The sequence below is a fragment of the Hypanus sabinus genome, chromosome 6, assembly GCF_030144855.1.
Source record: "Hypanus sabinus isolate sHypSab1 chromosome 6, sHypSab1.hap1, whole genome shotgun sequence".
Lineage (NCBI taxonomy): Eukaryota > Metazoa > Chordata > Chondrichthyes > Myliobatiformes > Dasyatidae > Hypanus > Hypanus sabinus.
In genome coordinates this window covers 67,583,997-67,606,356 of record NC_082711.1, presented here as the reverse complement: position 1 = coordinate 67,606,356, position 22,360 = coordinate 67,583,997, and the positions used below count along the sequence as shown (strand labels likewise).

General features: G+C 38.2%; 1 protein-coding gene across 1 annotated transcript in view; it reads right to left on the bottom strand.

The window, feature by feature from the left end:
* tbc1d5 (TBC1 domain family, member 5) overlaps positions 1 to 22,360 on the bottom strand; it is a 469,693-nt gene that overhangs the window by 45,950 nt on the left and 401,383 nt on the right. The window contains exon 21 of the mRNA XM_059972347.1: positions 14,553 to 14,719. Within this exon, the coding sequence (XP_059828330.1) occupies positions 14,553 to 14,719 (167 nt within the window). The remainder of the gene's footprint in view (positions 1 to 14,552; positions 14,720 to 22,360) is intronic.

Below are 22,360 nucleotides of genomic sequence, written 5' to 3'. Positions count from 1 at the left end.
TAAGAAGCTTTTGTGACAAGAATGTCACTCATGCTGTTTGTGCTTAAATTTCTAATATAGCAAATATATTTCATCTGTCTGTATTTTGACACTTTGCTGGCAGTAGCAAATGCTACCTTTATTGAAGAAAGGAGAAAGGTTATATTTTAACATCATTAGCGACAAGGTTGTTTATGGTCCTTTGGAAAGAAGAGCAATCTGAGGAGTTGTATAACATATCTACCATTAGCAGAAAAACATGTTCGCCTAGATATTCAACACAAGTCAGTAATACTAAACCTGCAATGCAGTTCCAATTAGGTGAATGAAATCAAATTTCAGAAGCAATGTGGAATGTGCAGCTACCATTATGCATAATGCTGCTAAGAGAGAATTAATTTTTACAAAGCTATCTTGTAAACATACACAGAGAAATGAAACCACTAGCTAACTGAAACAAATGATCTGCAGATAGATTTCTTAATCAACCGAAGTTTCCTTGACTGACTATTGCTGGAGTGGACGGTGTTAAGAGTGGAGATTTTTGAGGCTTCAGCAAAGAGAGGCCTGAGGAAGAACAAGCTTATTTATTGTTTTCCTTCTTTAGATTTGCACAGTTAGAACAGTAGGGATTTCAGACAGGACAGTTGATGCCAGGACAGATAGCTGAATGCTTCTCTTGCGGGATGTGGGAAAGCAGGGAGATCTCCAGTGTTCCTGATGACTACAAGTGTGAGAAGTGCATCCAGCTATAGTTTCTAACAATCCCTGTTAGGGAGTTGGAGCTGGAGCTGGAAGAACTCTGGATCATTTGGGAGGCTGAGGAGGTGATAGATAAGACATTTAGAAAGATAGTTACACCCAAGGTCAGGGCACAGGAAACTGGGTGACAGTCAGGTAGGGGAAAAGGGGTTATGGGGCCAGTGTAGAGTACCCCTGTGGCCATCCTCCTCAACAACAGGTGTATCACTTTGGATACTGTCTGGAGGGGGGGATGTGGGGGAATGACCTAACAGAAGAAAGTCACAGTGTCCAGGTCTCAGGCACTGAGTCTGCCTCTGTGATTCAGAAGGGAAGCGGTATGTTGCCTCATGGGTGCCAGGGTCCGGGACATCCTGGATTGAGTCCTTAGCATTCTTAAATGGGAGGGTGAGGGGCCAGAGGTCATGGCCATTCAAGTACCAATGACATAGTAGTAAGAGTGATGAGGTTTTGCTAAGTGAATTTAGGGAGTTAGGTGCTAATTTAAAGGGCAGGAATTCCAGGGTTGTGATCACAGAATTGCTACCCATGCCACGTCTAATGAGGGCAGAAGTAGGACAATTACACAGTTCAACACATGGCTAAGGAATTGATATAGGAGAGAAGGTATCAGATTTTTGGATCGTTGGACTCTTTTCTAGGGAAGGTGAGACCTGCATAGAAGAGATGGTTTTCACCTGAAATGGAAGGGGAGGGGAACTAATATCCTAGCAAGAAGATTTGCTGGTGTTGTTCGGTGGTGCGGGACGGGGGTGGGGGTAAGGGGTTAAACTAGAGTTTCAGGCGGATGTGGACAGATAGTGGAGACAAATGTTGTTAAGACCTCAAAGACAGGAATAAAGGTTGAGCACAGTGTGACTAATATCCTGAGCTGTGTATATTTCAATGCAAGAAGTAATGTAGGAAAGGCAGGTGAACTCTGGGCATGGATCAACACAAATAATCATGATATTGCTCTCATTAGTGAGACTTGATTGCAGGAGGGGCAAGACTGACAGCTCAGTATTCTGGTGTTGTTTTAGATGCCACAGAGTGGGAAAGATTAAAGGGGTAGAAGTGGTATTACTCATCGGGGGAAATATCATGGCAGTGCTCAATCAGGACAGAGATTTTATGGGCGGAACTGAAGAATAAGAAAGATAAGACTGCATTAATAGGGCAACAGTCTGCAGGTTGCAGACTTTTGCAACAAATATAAGGTTGTTGTAGTTGACAGTTTTAACTTTCCACATATTGACTGGAACTCCCATACTGTAGAGAGACTAGATGGGATAGAGTTTGTCAAATGTGTTCAGGAAAGTTTCCTTCATCAGTACGTGGAAGTCCTAACGAGAGAGTGTGAGATAGTTCATCTGCGATTAGGGAATGAATTAGGGAAGGAGACAGAAATTTGTGTTGGGGAACACGTTGTATCTAGTGGAGGAACTCAGGGGGCCAGGCAACATCTATCGGCCTGAAACGTCGACTGTACTTTTTTCCGTATATGCTGCCTAGCCTGCTGAGTTCCTCAAGCATTTTGTGTGTGTTGATCTGGACCGTGGGTTGAGATTCTAAGTTGAAGAAAGGCCAATTTTAATGGTATCAGAAAGGATCTGGCAAGTGAGGATTGTGACAGGCTGTTTTCTAGCAAAGGTGTACTTGTTAAGTGGGAGGTCTTCAAGAGTGAAATTTCAAGAGTACGAAGCTTATGTGTGCCTGTCAAAATAAAAGATAAAGAGAACAAGTTTAGGGAACCCTGGTTTTCAAGAGATATTGAGGCAATGGTTAAGAAGAAAAAGGAGGTGCATTGTAGGTATAGGCAGAAAGGAACAAATGAAATACTTATGGAGTATAAGAAATGCAAGAGAATTCCTAAGAAAGAAATCAAGAGGGCTAAAAAGAAGGCATGAAGTTACCTAAGCAGACAAGGTGAAGGAAAATCCTAAGGGGTTCTACAGATATGCTAAATGTAACAGGATTGTGAAGGACAAAATTGGTCCTCTGGAAGATAAGAATGGTAATCTATGCATGGAACCAAAAGAGATGAGGGAGATCTTAAATGTATTTTTTGTATCTGCTTTTACTCAGGAGATGGACACAAAGCCTATTGAAGTGAGGCAAAGCAGCGTTGAAGTCAGAGACCCTATACAGATTACAGAGGAGGAGTTGTTTGCTGACTTGGAGGCAAATTAGGGTGGATAAATCCCCAGGACATGACAAGGTGTTATTTCGGATTCAGTGGGAGGCAAGTGCAAAAATTGTAGGGACCCTAGCAGAGATATTTAAATCATCCTTAGTGACAGGTGAGGTACTGGAGGATTGGAGGATAGCTAATATTATTCTGCCATTTAAGAAAGGCTCTAAAAATAAACCAGAAAATTATAGGCCAGTGAGCCTGACATCAGTAGGGAGAAAGTTATCAGAGGTATTCTAAGGAACCGAATATGAGTATTTGGATAGACATGGACTGATTAGGGATAGTCAGCATGGCTTTGTGCATGGTAGGTCATGTCTAACCAATCTTAAAGAGTTTTATGAGGAAGTTACCAGGAAAGTTGATGAAGGCAAGGCAGCAGATGTTGTATACTTAACAAGGCATTTGACAAGGACCTATATAGGAGGATGGTCAAGAAAGTCAGTCGCTTGGCATTCAAGATGAGGTAGTAAATTGGATTAGACTTTGGCTTTGTGGTAGAAGCCAGAGAGTGGCAGTAGATGGTTGCCTCTCTGACTGAAGCCCTGTGACTAGTGGAATGCCACGAGGATCAGTGCTGTTATTTGTCATCTATATCAATGATCTGGATGATATACTGATTTACTGGATCAGCAAATTTGCGGATGACCGCAAGATTGGGGCTGTAGTGGACAGTGGAGAAAACTATCAGAGCTTGCAGAGGGATCTGCAAAAGCTGGAAAATAGTCTGAAAAATGCGAGGTGGAATTTTCTGCAGACAAATGTGAAGTGTTGCACTTTGGTAGGACCAGCCCGAGCACATCTTACACAGTGAATGGTAGGGCACTGAGGAGTGGGGTAGAACAGAGGGATCTGGCCCATAATTCATTGAAAGTGGCAGCACAGGTAGATAATGCCATAAAGAAAGCTTTTGGTACATTGCCCTTCATAACTCAAAGTATTGAGTACAGGAGATGGATGTTCTGTTGAAGTTGTATAAAATGTTGATGAGGCCTAATTTGGAGTGTTGTGTACAGTTTTGGTCACCTACCGAGAGGAAGGATGTAAATAAGGTTGAAAGAGTGCAGAGAAAACTTACAAGGAATTTGCTGGGACTGGAGGACCTGAATTATAAGGAAAGATTGAATAGGTTAAGACTATTCCTTGGAACATAAAAGATTGAGGGGAGTTTTGATAGAGGTATACAAAATTGAGGGGTTTAGATAGGGCTTTTTCCACTGAGGTTGAGTTGGACTACAACTAGAGATCATGGGTTAAAGGTGAAAAGTTTTAGAGGAACATGAGGGAAAACTTCTTCGCTTAGAGGGTCGTGAGAGTGTGGAATGAGCTGCCAGTGCAAATGGTGCACATCAGCTCAACTTCAACATTTTGGACAGGTACATGGATGGTCGGGGTATGTAGGGCTATGGTCTGGGTGCAGGTCGACAGTGTAGGCAGTCTAAATAGTTCAGTACTGTCTAGATGGGCAGAAAGACCAGTTTCTGTACTATACTCTTCTGTGACTTGATGACTCTAATCACATCAAACCTCCACCTGAAGTGGAAAATCCAATCAGAGAAAACACTGAGGGGGGAAAAAACACATCAAACTGCAACCAAAAATCCATGCTCATACAAGAATTCTGTAAGTTCTGAGGCCCTAGAAATATTTATCTATAAAGTCCAAGATGCCATCATTACAAAAATCATTAAGTAAGTAAAATGATACACACGATTCTGTAATAGCATTCATCGTCCCTGGTTCCAAAGGGGAGCTCTGTATGGTTGCAGAGCAGAAGGAGAGTGAACAACTACAGGCCATGGGCCATATCATTATCAGTGAGATAGTTGGGATGAGGTCCTATAGGTGGACTTCAGGGAGTTAGAAAAGAAGCTGTCATACAACCAGTCAGGGTAAAAGATTGAGGGGAGTTTTTACATATCATTTGATTCCCTGAATTTCCAGAAATCTATCAATCTTTGATTTGAATGAATTCAATACTCTCCACTGTGCACCTATTGAAGATTGTCAAGGTTTTAGATAACATATTGAATCTGCACAAAATTCTAAGAAGGTAGAGGTGCAGTTATGCCTTCTTTGCAATGGTACTTACGTGCTGGTCCAGGATAGATCCTCTAGTTTAATTATAAAGGAAAGGGTAATGGAGTAATATCAATAATGAGACCATAGCGATGTTCAGGAATGCTCTTGGCACAGAATCTCAAGAAGTAGAATCAATTTGGATAAAAAGAAGAAATAGTAAGGCCACAATCTTAATGGTGCAAATATAAATGCTCTTTAACAGTAGCTATATTATGGGAAAGAATATCAGTCAAGAAACAGCGAGATTTGTAGGGAAGGTGCTCCATTTATCATAGATGATTTTAATCATCATTTAGACTGAACAAATCAAATGGGTAAATATAGTACCGAGGACAAGTGCTCAGAGCATATTTGTAATAGTTTCTTAGAGCAACGCATTTAAGAACCATCCAGAGAACAGGATAGATAAATGATCTCACAGTAAATGATCCTCAGGGAATGAGTAATCATAGCATGGTAAAATTTCAATTTCAGCTTGAGGGTGAAAAACTTGAGTCTAGTGCACTAAACTTAAATAATGTTAATTAGAATGATATGAGCATATAGTTGTCTAAAGTGAAGCAGGAAAATTGAGTAAGATGTTGGATCAGTAGTGGCAGACAGACTATAAGATGATATTTCATAAATATGAAAAAAGTTCAAATTCAGTGAGAAAGATTCTAAAAAAGAATGCACCATCAATTAAACTGAGAAGTTTAGTTTTGTATCCAGTGTTGGGACTTTTATCAACATAAGAAATAGGAACAGAAGGCAGCCATTTGGGTCTCTCTCCCTGCTCCATTATTTATTAATATTATGTTCTTGTCTTTAACTTAATCATCATTTTCCTGCACTATTTCCAAACCACTTGATTCCCTGAATTTCCAGAAATCTATCAATCTTTGATTTGAATGAATTCAATAATCAAGACTCCAAAGTCCTCAGGAGTAAAGGACTTAAAGGATTCACATGGTCTGCATGAAGAAAGTTCTCTTCATCTCAATAACAAATGGTCTATGAGGAATATTAAAAATAAAGAAGTTAGCTAAAATTAAGAGGATGAGATGTGGGTATTAATAGTAAATAGACAGATTCTAACTAATTATTTTGGATTGGTCGTCACACAGGGGACATGAAAAACACGCCATGATCACAGATAATCAATGTCTTTAGGGAGGAAGGAACTTTTAAAAGGCCCCTTTAAAGAAATTAGTCATAATTCATGAAGAGTTGCATGGATTCTGAAGAAGTTCCATAAACTGAGAAAACCTTAAATGTAACAACATTTGGACATAGTAAATATATTAGATTACCAAATGTTATTGGAAAATGCACGTATTCATTATTAAGGAGGTAACTGTAGTACATTTGGAAAAATATAAAACAATCATATGTTTTGAAAGAGAAATTGTGATTTACAAATATGCTATAGGTCTTTAAGGACATAAAACATGATGGATGTGAGATGTCTGAATTTCTGTAAAGCACTCAATAAGATTCTATATAAAAAGTACTGCACAAGAATACACAATGTTGGAGTCGTATATTGGCATGGATGGGGGAGTGACAAACCATCAGAAAACCAAGCTGACCAAAAGTAACTGGTGGAGGGAGTGGGTGGACAGTGAGGGGGAGAGGTTGCAAAGGTACCAGCGCTGAGGCCTCAATTGCTTTCTATCTGTGTTAGTGACTTTGATGAAAGAATTGGATACGCTAGAGCCAAATTTGCTGATGATACAAATATAGATAGGTTACCAAGTTGTGAGGTGGGTAGAAGAGCCCGCAAAAGGATATCAGTGAGTTAACTGACTATACAAGAACTTGGCAGATGGAATATACTGTGGGAAAATGTGAGGTCATCTGCTTTGGAAGTAAGTATAAAAGAACAAATTATTAATTAGATTGAGTAAGACTATAAAATGTAGCAGAACAAAGTGATCTAGAAAGCCTAGTGCATGAAACAAGAGTTCAAGGTATAAGAGGTAATGGCGTGGATGAAAGGAAACTGGTCACTCTTGTGAGGAGCATTAAGTATAATTGTAGAGTGCTGGGATACAGTATTGGCCTCATTTAAAGTAAGAAATATTTGCAATGGAGGGGACTCAATAGATTCATGCAATTAAGAGGTTAATTTTTAAAATGGGGATAAGTTGGTCCTATACACACTGGAGTTTAAAAGAATGATAAGTAATCTTATTGAAACATAAACTCAGTTGTCACTTTACTAGAAACAGAAGATACTGAGTAAAATGACCACTGAGTGTATGTTTGTGGTCTTCCGCTACTGTAGCCCATCCACCTTCAGATTCAAAGTGTTGTGTGTTGAGAGATGCTCCTCTGCACACCACTGTTGTAACCGTTTCTACCCACAGAACTGCTACTCAGTGGATGCCCTTTTTTGTTGCATCATTCTCTGTAAACTCCAGAAATTGTTGTGTGTGGAAATCCCAGGTTATCAGTTTCTAAGATACTCAATCTACCCCATCTGGCAGCAACAATCATTTCATGGTCAAAGTTACTTAGATCATACTTCTTCCCCATTCTGATGTCTGATCTGAACAACAACTGAACCTCTTTACCATGACTGCACACTTTTACTGTATGTATTAAGTTGCTGCCTCATGATTGGCTGATTAGGTATTTGCATTAATAAGCAGTGTTCAGGTGTGCTTGAATAAATGGTCACTGAGTGTATAAAATGGTAAGAGGGATAAACTGGATGGATGTTGAGAGGATACTTCCTCTGGTGGGAGTATCTGGAACTATAGAGCATACTTTTAGGATAAAGAAATTTCTTTTTAAATAATGAGTAACATTGAGACATCCTTTTAGGGGAGGAATTTATTTTTATAAAGAAGATGAAGCACTGTGGAGGCAGAGTCATCACTTATATTTAAGACACAGATTGACAGATGTTTAAATTGCAAGTAAATCCAGGAATATGAGGAGACAGCAGCAAAGTAGTCTTTGGCCAAGATTAGATCATTTAAGATCTTGCAAAATGGAGCAGCAGTTTCAAGGGGAATAAGTGGCCTTTTCCAGTTCCTTCTTCTTATCTCTTTTATCTGAAAAAACTAATCTTGTTTCATATAAGTTTAAGTAACATTGGGATTTCTACTACCTAGTTAGCATTTGGCTACCTCTTGATTATTGTAGTATTGTTACTTTAGCATTTCTTTACTGTACTACTTCAGATTTCACTATAATCTTTACACCATTCTGTTTTCTTACGCTTGTCACTGTTATTATTGTTGTATTCATTATCACTAAGTATACTGTTTACTCTGTGTAAACAAGGAACTTTATTGCATCTTGATGTATATGGACATAACAAATCTGAATTAAAACTAAAAAACTGTTACACAATTTTACAGTCAATGTCTTTAATCATGCTGAGTATGAAAGCTATCTATGTATTCCTAGTGGATTCAAGTGGAGTAAGGAGAGAATAGAATCTGGCTAAATATCTTCTGAAACTAGTGTATACCCTGGTGTATTTTCAATCTAATAAAGGTATACAGTGATTTGCTTTTCCATTTAGCCACAGTAACTGCTGTAAGTCAGACTAGATTGTATAACTTCTGACATTCCTTCTGCTGGCCAGAAGTAATTCAGTTGTGTTAGTACCATTAAAATAATGAACAATGAGGTTTGAAGGGTGGTTCAATTGGAAGAGTAAAATTTGTGCTTTTAATTGGATGTTAGGATTGTTAACTTTTCAAAAGCCTTGTAAGAATTATTCTAATTGCTTAATTAAGTGAGGAACCTAATTTTACATTCTGAATTAAAAATCAGAGTTGGCCTGTTTAATGTCATTGTACTGGCCTTTGCAGAAGTATAGGGAAACGAAACCATTCTCTACATGCTTAACTTTCCTCAGATTTCTTTACTAGTAAGGCCTGAACCTATTGAATTAAGTTGGTCAATCTAGCAATCTTCCCAATTCTTCAGTTTCCAAATACAAAAGTTGATTGAGTTCTTAGTGTACATGTTATATTCTCTCACGACATATGAACAACTTCAAACAATAAGATACAGCTTTTGGCTTATAACCACATTTTTCTGTTCATTCATGACTGGAAATTAGATGTCGACCTTTGAATTAGAAGCCAGTTCCATGTTGACAGAAAGCAAAATACATAACCAATAATAAGTGAAAACATACTGTTGGACTTGTGAGGTTACCAATGCCATGACTTCTGAGTTACTGCATTGTGAATGACGCTCCTCTATGCTAATGCCTACATCCAAAGGCAACACTGATTTGTATCCATTGCTGGGAAGGAATTTGTCTTAAGAGCAGTTCTTCACCATTCATCAAAAGTTATTTTTCTTATTGTTATTTTTCTTTCCTTATTTTTGATTGAATTTACTTTATCATTATTAAATGATATTAACATCATGGGTGTAAATGCAATAGCTAAAGTGGCAGGGGTCCATGTTGCACATTATGTACATTCAATCCTTCTGATCCACAATCAATGGCTAATATGTAGTACCAGCCTCTGTGCAAGGATGTTACATACACCAAGGCTAATGCTACTGCTTTTTGGGAACACGGACAAAATTTAGTTTGTAGCCTTTACAGTTCTGAAACCAAGCCTGACCTGACTGAAGAAAGTGCAGATGTATCAAATACTTAAAGTCTTTAGAGAGATTATGGAAAAAAAAGCATTGTGTGAGATGAAGCTTCAATAGGAAGACACTTCCTTAGGGAACTGATGCTTATCCATCCTCTCCTGTTCAGTGTTGTTTTAATTTCTGTATCCCTACACTGTAATGCAGAAGCTGAAGAAGCTCCTGCCTGCTGATAGACATCCTTACGCCCACTGGAGGTTTGGAATCATATTGAGCTGAGGAACTGACTACACCTGGCATTAAGCCCTTCATTTTTATGCCTTACTTAATCTCTGCTCCATGTCATAGAACAATTAGGGTATACAGGCTTCCAGTACCTTGGATATTGTCATTAAATGCACCTAACAAGGAATGTGCTGCTGAGGTTGGATGACTTGACCTCTGACTTGCAGGTACCTCCTCATAACTCCCTCGGACCATAACTGTACTATCAAACATCAAACCATGGTTTCTAAGTTGTCATGAAGAACTCTGCAACTTGCATTCTTGCAGTCTCACAGTTTCTCCTGCCCAAGAAAGAAAAGCAGAACTATCCCAACAGGTCCACTGTTTCAGCCTGCTCTTTCTCCACTAAGCTTATTTCTTCACATCTTGTCTTTCCTGGCCTGGCTCATTTCTGCTTACATCCACAACACTTTTGATGTCCTCTGCCACTTCGCATAGTTCCTATTCCCTAACCTCAACTAGCCGAGCTTTATCATAGATTATATATTCCTCTGCACTTCAGTCATTCACTAGGATGGTTCGGAGGGCATTCTGCTTGTTCCTTGAGCACAGGTCCAAACAGTTCCCCTCTGTAATACGCTCATTTACCTGCCTGAACTTTATTTTAACATTAAACAACTTCTCTTTCAACTCTACTCCAAATCCAAGTCACAATTCAATTGGGCTCAATTGTGTGATATGTGGGTAAATATTTGTTACTTTCTCCACTCTTTTACCGGTATTTTAACAGCTGTACTGGTGTTGCTTCCTGCACTCAGATCCTGTCCCAGCAATTTTTAAGAACCTCAAACGTATCTGAGACAAGGTAGCCTGCTTGACAACTGATTTGTTACCTTAAGTAGCTACAACCTTCACCACTGGTCCACACACAATCTTTGAAAAGCACCTCCTAAACCTGTGATGTATACTGCCTGGGGCAGTGGTTGAAGGGATATAGGCACTAAAGCCTCTAAGTGAACTGACTTTTAAATATATTGCTGTTCCTTCACTATCAAAATTTGCATATTATACAGTAGGTATCTTATAGATATGTGCAGAGAATTAGCAGATCGAGTTTAATCCAGGCAAGTGGGCGGTGTTGCACTTTGGAAGGTCAAATGAAATGGGAACGTGGTAGGCCATATAACAACACAAATGTACAGAGGAATCTAGGGGTCCAAGTCCGTAGAAGTGGTAAAGAAGGCATGTGGCACACTTGAGTGGCACACACAAAATGCTAGAGGAATTTGACAGGTCAGGCAGCATTTATGAAGGTGAACAAACAGTTGCTATTTCACACCAAGACTTCAATAGAAGGAATGCTGAATGATGAGTCCTGATGATGATGTATCTTTGATTTCCTCATTTGCGGACCCAGTCAGTTTGAATTAGTAACAACATCTCCTCCACAACCTCCATCAGCACACGTGCACCACCAGACTACATGTTTAGCCCCCTGCTCTACTTGCTTTATACCCAAGTCTGTGAGGCTGACCATGGCTCCAATGCTACATTTAAGTTTGCTGAAAACACCACTGTTATTGGCTGAATCAAAGGTGGTGATGGATCAGCATACAGGAGGGTGATTGAAAACCTGGCTGAGTGGTGCCACAACAACAACCTCTCGCTCAATGTCAGCGAGACCAATGAGCTGATAATTGATTTCAGGAAGAGGAAACCAGAGATCCATGAGCCAGTCCTCATCGAGGGTTCAGAGATGGAGAGAGTCAGCAACTTTAAATTCCTCAGTGTTATCATTTCAGAGGATCTGTCCTGGGCTCAGCACACAGTGCCTCTACTTCCTCAGGAGTTTGCACAGATTCAACATGAAAGCAAAAACTTTGACAAACTTTTATAGATGTGTGATGGAGAGTATATTGACTGTTTGCATCACAGCCTGGTATGGAAATACCAATGCCCTTGAATGTAAAATCCTACAAAATATAGTAGATACAGCTCAGTCCATCATGGATAAAGCCCTCCCTACAATTTACACAGAGTACTATTGCAGAAATGCAGCACCAATCAACAAAGATCCAGGTCACAGTTTCTTCTTACTGCTGCCATCAGAAACAAGGTACAGGAGCCTCAGAACCCACACCAAGAGATTCAGGAACAGTTATTACCGCTCAACCACAAGGCTCTTGAACCAGTGAGGGCAACTACACTCACCCGTCACTTAACTGTTCCCACAACCTAAGGACTCTTCTCACGTTCTCAATATTTATTGTTTTTTTTCTTTCTTTTTCGTAATTGCAGTTTGTTGTCCTTTGATCATTGGTTGTTTGTCCATTCTTTTGAGTGCGGTGTCCCATTGATGCTGTTGTGTTTCTTTTATTTGAGTGTGCCCACAAGAATATAATTCTCAGGGTTGCATACGTGACATATATGCACTTTGATAATAAATTTAATTTGAACTTTGATGAAAGAGCTTGGCCTGAAATATCAACTGTTTATTCTCCTCTATAGACATTGACTACAGAAGTAAATCATGTTGCAGCTATATAAGACTGAGGTTAGGCCACACTCAGAGTATTGTGTGCACTTCTGGTTGCTAAATTACAGGAAGAACGAATGAGGAAGCTATGGAAAGGGTACAAAAGAGGTCTACAGGATTCACCTCCTCCTTCATCTCCATTCAGGGCGCCAAACAGTCCTTCGGGGAAGGTTAACAGTTTATCTGCAAATCTGTTGGGATGGTTGACTGTGTCCAGTGCGAATCTGCTGGGGTGGTCTATAGTGTCCAGTGTTCCACATGCGGTCTCCTACATTGGTGAGACCCATCAAAAATTGGGAGACCACTTCGTCGAGCACCAAAAGCGGAGCTACCCGGTGGTGAAACATTTTAATTCCAATTCCCAGTCCTGTTCCAACATGTCGTCCCATGGCCTTCTCTTGTGTTAAGATGCGAATACCTTCAAGGAATGGAGGGATATGGACGGTTTGGCATTGTGAATGGTTCAGACATCGATGGCTGACAGGACTCTTCCTGCGCTGAACTCATCAATGTTATGGGGCTAAAACTCAGCATTTAACACTTGGAATACAGCTGTTCAAGAAAACAGGTCTCCAGTGCATTTAGAAAGGAAGCACCAATGGGTAATAAATACGAAAAGTTCTGCAGATGCTGTAAATCCAAAGGAAGAAGATGCCAGAATAAAAAGATTGGCACAGTAGAAAGAGGATTAGGCTCTATAAGGAGAAGTGATGACCACCCCCTCCTGTTAGACTGTTTGAGGTAACTTATTTTTTATTGTTTCTTACTTCTAATATTTGTATATGTGTGCACTTGTAATGCTACTGTGACACTGTAATTTACTTTGGGTTCATAAAGTATCTATCTATCTAGCCCGAAGGTGATAGGTGAGACCAGGTGGGTGGGAAAAGTAAAGGGCTGGAGAGAAAGGATTCCGAGAGGAGAGTGGACCATAGAAAAAAGGAAAGGAGGAGGAGGGTGAGAAGAGGTAAGAGGCCAGAGTGGGGAATAAAAGAAGAGGGAAAGTCTTTTTTTAACCAGAAGAAGAAATTGATATTCGTGCCACCAGGTTAGAGGCTACCCAGATGGAATATAAGGTATTGTTCCTTCACCAAGGGTAGCCTCATCTTGGCACATGAGGAGGGCATGGACCAACATGGCAGAATGAGAATTAAAATGTTTGGCCACAGGGAAGTTTCACTTTTGGTGGATGGAGCAGAGTTGCTCAACGAAGTAGCCTCCCAATTTATGACCAGATGCACCAACGCCAAGGAAGCCACATCAGGAGCACTGGACACAATAGATAATCCCAGAAAACTCACAGATGAAGTCTTGCCTCACCTGGAAGGATTGTTTGTGGCCCTAAATGGAGATGAAAGAGAAAGTGAATGGGCAGGTGTAGCTCTTTGGCCACTTTGGGTACAATATCAAAAGTTGCAGACTGGTTGAGAAGAACAAATATGTTGTTTTCACTGCTTAACACTCATAGAATGTCTTTTATGACTTTGATAAGAATTATATAGTCATCTTATCTTATGCTAAAATAGGAAGGGGGTGCATCAGGTCCAAGCTGGCCCATGAGGGAGTCATTCAATTAGTCCTGTCCCTATCTCCTTATCTCCCTACAGTTTATGCTCTCTCACATCTGCCCATAAGCTGCCTTTAAATTACACTAAAGGGTGATTTACAGTGGCCAATTAAACAAACATCATATTTGGGGATGCCGCAGGAAACCAGAACATCATGTGAGAAAGCATCCAAACTTCACACAGGCAGTGCAACCTCAGAAGGAGGTACTGCAACCCCAAAACATGGCCACAACTGAATAGTCTAAAAATTAGATTAGCATATGAACCGATGATTCCACTGATTCACTAAAGTGTTTTAACAGTGAGTATTATTAAGATTGCCTTTGTGACTATGTACTTCAGTAATAATGAAGTCTGAAAGGTTAATTACAATGCTATTAACACTGCCTTTTAGGTGTGAAAATATTTAGATGAATTATCATGTTTAATTTAGTAGTTACTGGAGATATCTTAATCAAGAATTTACAAGTTTAATAACTTGCTAAAAAGGAAAGAAAATATTTTTCTAGGTAAAGAAATAAACATAAATTGAAGGTTAACACAGAAACAGCAGATAAATATGAGTATGACATAGACATTGTATGTAAATTATACAATCTATATTACAGGAATCTTTTAACCCAGTAAGCTTACTTACTTACTTACATGGTTGTTTATTGAAATGACTTACCACATCTTTTCGGCCACCCATAGTTTTACTCTGTGATCGTGAGCGAGAGATTGTACTAAAGAATGAATCCTTCTTAGCAGTGGAATGTGGAGGAGATGCTGTGTTATCCTTTGCAGTGAAAAGACTCTCAGTACTAGGTGATGAACTAACATGACTGGCACTGTGACCTAAAGGAAATAGTTAAAAAGACCATAAAAATTACAAAAATGATTTCATAAAGTGTTATTTGAAAGTAATTTTCTTCTCTTCTATGTTAGGTAGGTAGTATAAAATGCATTAACAATATTGACTTATGCAAACTGTAATTCGAAAAGTAGAGCTGAAATGTGCCAAACATTACGAATACGTTACTCATTGTGTATCATATTCTCAACATCTATAGTCTCCTTCTACATTACAACAGTAATAACACTTAAAAAACTTTCTTGAGGTACAACATAAAAGCAGGTATTTCTTTAAAGATTTCAAACATGAACCTAGTCATTAAAAATTGAAAAAAACAAAGATCAAATTGTAAACAAAATTTCCAAATATAATGGATCTGAGACTGATCCTATTTTTATTTAGAGATACAGTGTGGAACAGACCCTTTCAGGCTCTGCAACCCACCTATTTGACACTAGCCTAATCACAGGACAATTTACAATGACCAATTAACCTACTAACTGGTACATCTTTGGCCTGTGGGAGGAAACCAGAGCATGTAGAGGAAACCCAGGGACTCACAGAAACAACATACAAACTTTCTTACAGAGGATGCCAGAATTGAACTCTGAACTCCGATGCCCCAAGCTGTAGAATCATCTCACTAACTGCTGCCTTATTGTGGACTTAATGAACAGTATTTCAATTCTGAAGAAAGCCTGTGAACTAACTTACCTCTGCTCAAAAGCTATCGGCTTTAAAGCCCTGTTGAAAATGAACATAAAACTAAACTGTTGAATAATTATTGCCTCATAACAAATCCTTACAGACAAACTTGGCCTGCATTCCTAATTTTCAGAATCATCACTTGTATGGTTTTAATAATATTTTCTGAAATTTACAGATTTAGGAAACTACACAGAACAAATCTACATAAAATTAAAAAGTATAGTAATAGTTTTTAAATTAATATCTAGATCCTACAGATGCAAAGTATTTTACTCATTAAGGGAGAATTCTGATGAATTACACTGACAAAGATTATGTTGAGCAAGTACAGTGACAGTAGGGAAGCAGACATCCCAAAGTTGCTATTGGCTGCTATTTCTTCCGCCTCCTCATGAGTCCACCTTGGGAGCCTAAACTGAATCACTCTACAGGCAGTCCCTAGGTTACACAAGAGCCCCATTTCTGAGAACTCTCTGTAAGATGATTTCTCCAAGTCAAACCCACAATGTATTGTTCTACATGCACCTGCTTTCCTTCTGTCATTTCATTGAATAATGATTTTAATACTATCCAAAATTAAACTAATGAAATACATGGTGTATCCAGTCATTAACGAAAACCATGAAGGATATTGTTGTTATTATTAGCATGTAATTGTATAGGGAAATTTGTTTAAAGTCGGATTTCCATAAGTCAGTTCATTTTTACCCAGGGAGCCCTTGTACTGTGAAATTCAGCCAAATAACCCGAAACTGGTTAGATCCCCTGCAATAACACTGTTATTGTGGGATCTTATTATAACATTTTAAAGTATTTAGTTATTTTATTTAAATACATCTTACATTCTTTTAATTGATTGAGATTTTTAGTACTTTTTATATGTCAGAATTTCAGAAGTATTCATAGTTATTGACAGTTCTTTTTCAGCTTACTGAACCAGGGATTTATTGGGCCAAGACTAGCCGACCTCCCCCTCTATGCAATATTTCACAAGGATCTCTTCATGTATAGAGTCTCATTGCTAACGATCAGACTAGTTTCTATGCTAGAATTGCTGCTGCCTCACCTGCTGACTGTTTCTAGTATCTTTTGTTTGTTTCAGATTTTTGGCACTTGCAGACCTGCATTTTTTTCTGATATTCATTCTTCTGCTAAATCCTCCTTAGGAAAATTCAGGAGATAAGCCAGGACTTTTTTTTTAAAATAGGTCAGAGCTGAGGCTGGCAACATTTTTATCACTGGAGGAGTGAATAAAAAAAACTGAGGACACTTTCAGCAATCAGGTTTTCATTTGAAGAAATTGCTTTTTGTCTATCCTTTACAAGTTTGTACAATTATAAAATAGTTTTCACATGATAAAACCAAATTAAGCACTTATGAAAGGCAGTAACTCAGAAATGTATCATGAGAAGTGACTGAAAGCACTGGTGAAGAGGTAAAATTTGATGGGTAGGCTATGATGTCTTTGAGGTCACTGGACAGAATTTTTTCTTTGTCATCTACTGATGTTCTTCAGAGCAGATCAAATGGATACATGAAAATACACACCAAGATTTTTTTAAAACTATATATGCACGTGAAAACTCTGCAATATATTTGTTATGAATCAGCCTTATTCTCTTTTAGCAGAAAGACAACTTATCAAATTAAAACATTCCAAATCATGACAGAAGTATTATTTGAGAGTTGGAACCAGAACAGAATATGAAAAAGTGTATCATTTTATATTCTTCCTCATTCAACTTTCACATTATTTAGAGATATGCAATAGAATTCAAAGGAGAGAATTAACTACGACTTGATTTTGCAGTTTACATTGGCAAGTAGTGTTCAGTCTTTTGACAAATGAGATATCCAGCTGCATTTTGTAATTGTAAGAATCAACAAAGTTTCTACAGCTTCAGAATGAACTTTAGTAATCTTTGTAGCTTCTATTTTTCAATCTTGAGTCAAAATGAGATTGTTAATTAACATTAATAGTTATAAAATTATCATACTACAAAAATCAATCAAATCGTATCAACTTAATATTTATATTTAGAATGGAATTTTTTTTGAAAGGAGTTTCATTTTGTATTATTGATAGTCAACTCCACATTATTGGTATGGCAGCACCAAAAAACCCTATGTTGGAGACTATCTTAGGTCAGTGGGTCTCGTTTGTGTAGAACTTTGCAGTTTGAATGACATCTATCTTTAAAAGATCCAAGAGTTGAATCCTCATGCATGAAGTCAATATTGTTCCTTTTTCCTAAATATTCCAAATTTTCTTTAGGATCTGATATTGGAGGACATATGGAAAGGACATTTCTTTCAAAATGAGTAGAATATTGTTTTAAATATATATCAAGGTTGTCAATGAAATAAGGTTATAAACCATGATCTAACTGGCATACTTCTGTTCACCTCTGCTGATTGTAATTTTATTAGCAAAGAGGCATGAGAGGATATCACTGTGACTCTCGAATCACTCTTCGTGACTACATTTAGAATTGAATGGTACTGAATTTTGTAACTTTTTAGTACTGTAACATTTACTTTGCACACAGTTTAATGATTGTGATACGCACAAAATTAAATTTGAATTTGACTAAAAAATAACAATAACTACTTTTTAAAATTAATTCAATTGTTCAAACTTACTTTTGTGAAAGACTACCTTAAAAGTGTAAATTCTTATTTTTTTCCTACAAAAACAATTTGGAAACATTGCTTGGAATGTATTCATTAATTTACACATTAATCATTGTTTGTGAAGTCATGAAAATACTAAAAGAAATCCCTGCATTTACATCCTTCAGTTCTACTAACAAAAACAATTATGAGGCATTTGCTAATTTGGACGGGGAGGCTTCTGCACAAGATTGAATCAACATCTGAAATGAAGAATGAATGCCATTGACTCCACTGATTCCACTAACAATACTTACTTTTCTTCCACCACCAAGTAATGTGCGTAACAGTGGCATACAAGACATTTATCTGCTGTGATTCATGTCTGGTGCCTTGAGCATTCAACATTTGCATTTTAGGAATAAGTGGTACATTAAAAATCTAGGGAGTTTTCTGTATTTGTAAACTTTTCAAGGGAATTGAATTCTCCTCTCTACGGAGAACAGAAGCAAATTTTGAAATACGGTTAGATAGAATTCATTTTCAGTTACTTGCTGAAAGGCACACTAGTCAGAATGTTTGTAGATGTTTACTGGTTGGGGTGTAGGTAATGTTTCAGGGAGTGGTCGGGATGGAATGGAGTGTAAAGTTAGAGATTGTTTAGCATAGAGTTAGAGAGCACTACAGCACATAAACAGGCCCTTATGCCCATCTAGTTCATACCAAACTGCCTAGTCCTATTGATCCACACCTGCACCAAAGCCCTCCATATCCCTCTCATCCAAACTTCTCTTAAACGCAGTAATGGAACCTGCATCCAAAGCTTCCACTGGCAACTCCTTCCACACTAGCACCACCTGGGAGAAGTCCCTTTCAGGTTCCCCTTAATTATTTCCTCTTTCTCCCTTAATCTCTGACCTTTAGTTCCAATCTCAACCTCAGTGGAAACAGTCTGCTTGCATCTTATACCTTCCATAATTTTGTGCATCTCTGTTAAATCTCACCACATTCTTCAAGGAAAAAGTCCTAATCTGTTCAACCTTTTCCTTTACATCAAGTCCTCAAGTCCTGGCAACATCCTTGCAAATTTTCTCTGTACTCTTTCAATCTCATTGATTACTTTCCTGGAGGTATATGATCAGAACTATACACAATATTCAAAATTTAGCCTCACTGAAGTCTTATACAACTTCAATATAATGCCCCAACTCCTGTACTTAGTACTCTAATTTATGAAAGCCAATGTGCCAGAGGTATTCTTTATGACCCTACATACCCATAGCACTATGTTCAAGAAACTATATTTCAAAATTGCTAAGTCCCTCTGTTCTACTGCATTGCTCAGTATCCTACCTTTCACTCTGTAAGTTCCATCCTGGTTTGTCCTCTCAAAGTACAACAACCCACAATTGTCTGTATTAAATTCTATCTGCCATTGTCAGCCCGTTTTTCCCGACTCAAGGTTTGAAAGCCTTCCTCGATGTACAGTACATCCCGAACCTTGATGTCATCTGCAAATTTGCTGATTGTTTAACACATTATCATTCAAATCATTATAATTGATGGTGAACAACAACAGATCCAGACCTGATCCTGTGGCACACTACTAGTCACATATCTCCAGTATGTCAATGTTGTAGCCAATTTACTATTTCATCTTATCTTGAATGCTAAGCAACTTAAACTTCTGCACCAGCCCCCATTCGGGACCGTCAAACGCATTGCTAAAGTCTACACCGACAATTTCCACTTTCTTTCAACAACTTTCCTAGTAATCTCCTCGAAAAATTGTAAAAGACCTATAGCATTTGCAACCTACCATGCACAAAGACATGTTGAGTATCCCTGTCTATTTAAATACTTATATATCCTTCCACTTATAATACCTGCCAATAATTTACCTAATACGGATGTCAGGCTCACCAGGAAGTAGTCCTGGGATTAACAGGGAAAAAAATTGTGGGGAGGATAACCTGCTGGCGACTGGTGAGAGAAGTGTTGGGGTTTATAGAAAAGGGTTTAGATTAGTAATCAGGGAGTCGGATCAGTAGTCATGTGTGTCTTGAGGTCAGAGGACGTACATATACAAACATATGAACTAGAAGCAGCAGTAGGGTACTTTAGCCCTCAAGTCTGTTCAGTTGGATTGCAGCTCATCTGACTGAAACACTATTTCTACATTCTCGCCTTTTTCCAATCTCCTAATCCTTGAAATCAACAATATATTTACTCATGCCTTAAAAAGGTTTAAAGGCTCTGCTTTCACTACCCTTTGAGGAAGAGAGTTCCAAACACTCAGGCTTGAGGGAACAACCATTCACCACATCTTTCTTAAACAGTGATCCTAGTTTCAGATTATCCCACAGTTGCAAACAACCTATCCAAATATACCCTATCAAGATCCCCAAAACTTTGAAACTTTTATGTTTCAACTGAGTTCTCTCTCCACCCACAGAATGGCCAGTGCTCACAGGGGAAGTTCCAGTCACTGACGGGTAGTGAGATGTGTCACAGGCTGTTTCTAATAAGTGGCTTCTATAAACATTGGGCCAGGCATACATAACTGAAAATTACCAAAGTGGCATTTCATGAGATGTTACCGATATAGAATTGCAAATCACTTTATGTAGTTTTCAAAAATTGACACCATGCAATCCCATGTCCAGGCATGCAGCTTCAGATTAAATATAGAACCTTTGGTCATCTGCTGATGCTTGGTTGAAATATGCTTGCATTATTGCTTATAGCACTTTTTAAATTGAAGAACATTAAGTATTAAATCACTTTTGTAAATGACTATATTGTATACTGTAGAAGTACACTTTTCATGGTAGAGAGACAAGGAGAATTAAAGATAAATGCAGGTTATGCTGTATGAGCATTTTAGCTGTTGGTGCCAAGCTGGGGACTTTCCAATAGGGAGACTGGAGACAAGTACTTATCATGATTAGGTTAAAAATGACATTAAGCTGCACCTTGGAGAATCATGTCTGAGAAAAATACACTTACATAGAGACTGTTCACCATCAGCTACTTTCTGTACTTAGTTTTGTAAATGTACAGTAAATCTGTTCTTATCTATTCTATACAAAATAAAATAACAATAATGCGTCTATTGTGGTGATAAAATTTCAGAGGGTATATTTACGACAAGTAAAACCAGACTTCAGAAAGTTATAAGTACCTGGCTGTGGTTGTGCCTTTCTGTGAAAATTAAAAAAGAACAATAAATTGTCATATTTTCATTAATTCTAGTGTTTTACTGTAATTAGTCTTCTAAAAAAAAGTAAAGTTTCTTAGTTCATTTATGGGATATGGATATTGCAGCGAGGTGAATCATTAATTGACCATGCCTAGCCTCCCCCTGGAACTGTGCATGTCCTCATGAATTAATGCAAGCCACAGGGTGAAATTGTGCCTTTAAAGAAGGGTTCCAGGATATTCATATAACAGTGAAGTAATAACAATAATATATTTCCAAGTCAGAATGACATTTGATTTAGTGGGCAAATTGGTATAGCCATGCATCTGTTGATAGGTAGGAGATTTCATTTGTTTTGGGGGAAGTTAGTAAAGAAATACTTGTCAGCTGCTAGTTTTAGTCTTGTAGATGGTATACTGAATAGCAGTTCTGGAAAGATTAAATCTGTTTAAGTGATGGATGGAGGACAATCAAATAAGTTGCTTTGTCCTCAATGATATTGGACATCCTGAGTGACTTTGGAGATGCACTTATCCAGGTAGGTGGAGACTGTTTTTCTGGTCAGTGCTTTATAAGTAGTAGAAAGACTTTGGGAATAAGGGATTAGGTCACTTTTTCCAGAATATCTATCCTTTTGAATGGTTCTTGTTGCCATGGCATTTACATCATTAGTTCACTTAAATTTCTGGTTAATGGTGATCCCCAGGATGTTGTTGGTGAGTGTTTCAGAGATATTAACATTTTAAACGTTAATGAGAGATACTGAATACGGTCACTGCGTGGCACTTGTGTGGTTAAGTACATTACTGACCACTTATAAAACAAGTTGCTAAATCTGTTTCATTTATCATGGTGAAGGAGTCACATGCCATCATTCAGAATGTGAAAACAGGATACCATCTCTTCAGGTGTTGTATGAACATCCTTCATTTTTATGCTACTGTTGCTATGCTATGAAAAGCAGATTGATGAGAATAAGGTCAATCAAATTTTTCCTCATGTATTCCTTCTCTCACAACTGCTGTGAGCATAGTTTGGCTATTAATGTCCTTCAGGATTTGGCTTGCTCAATCAATAGTGATTCTATGTTGCTCCATTGCATACATTATATTACTTGCAG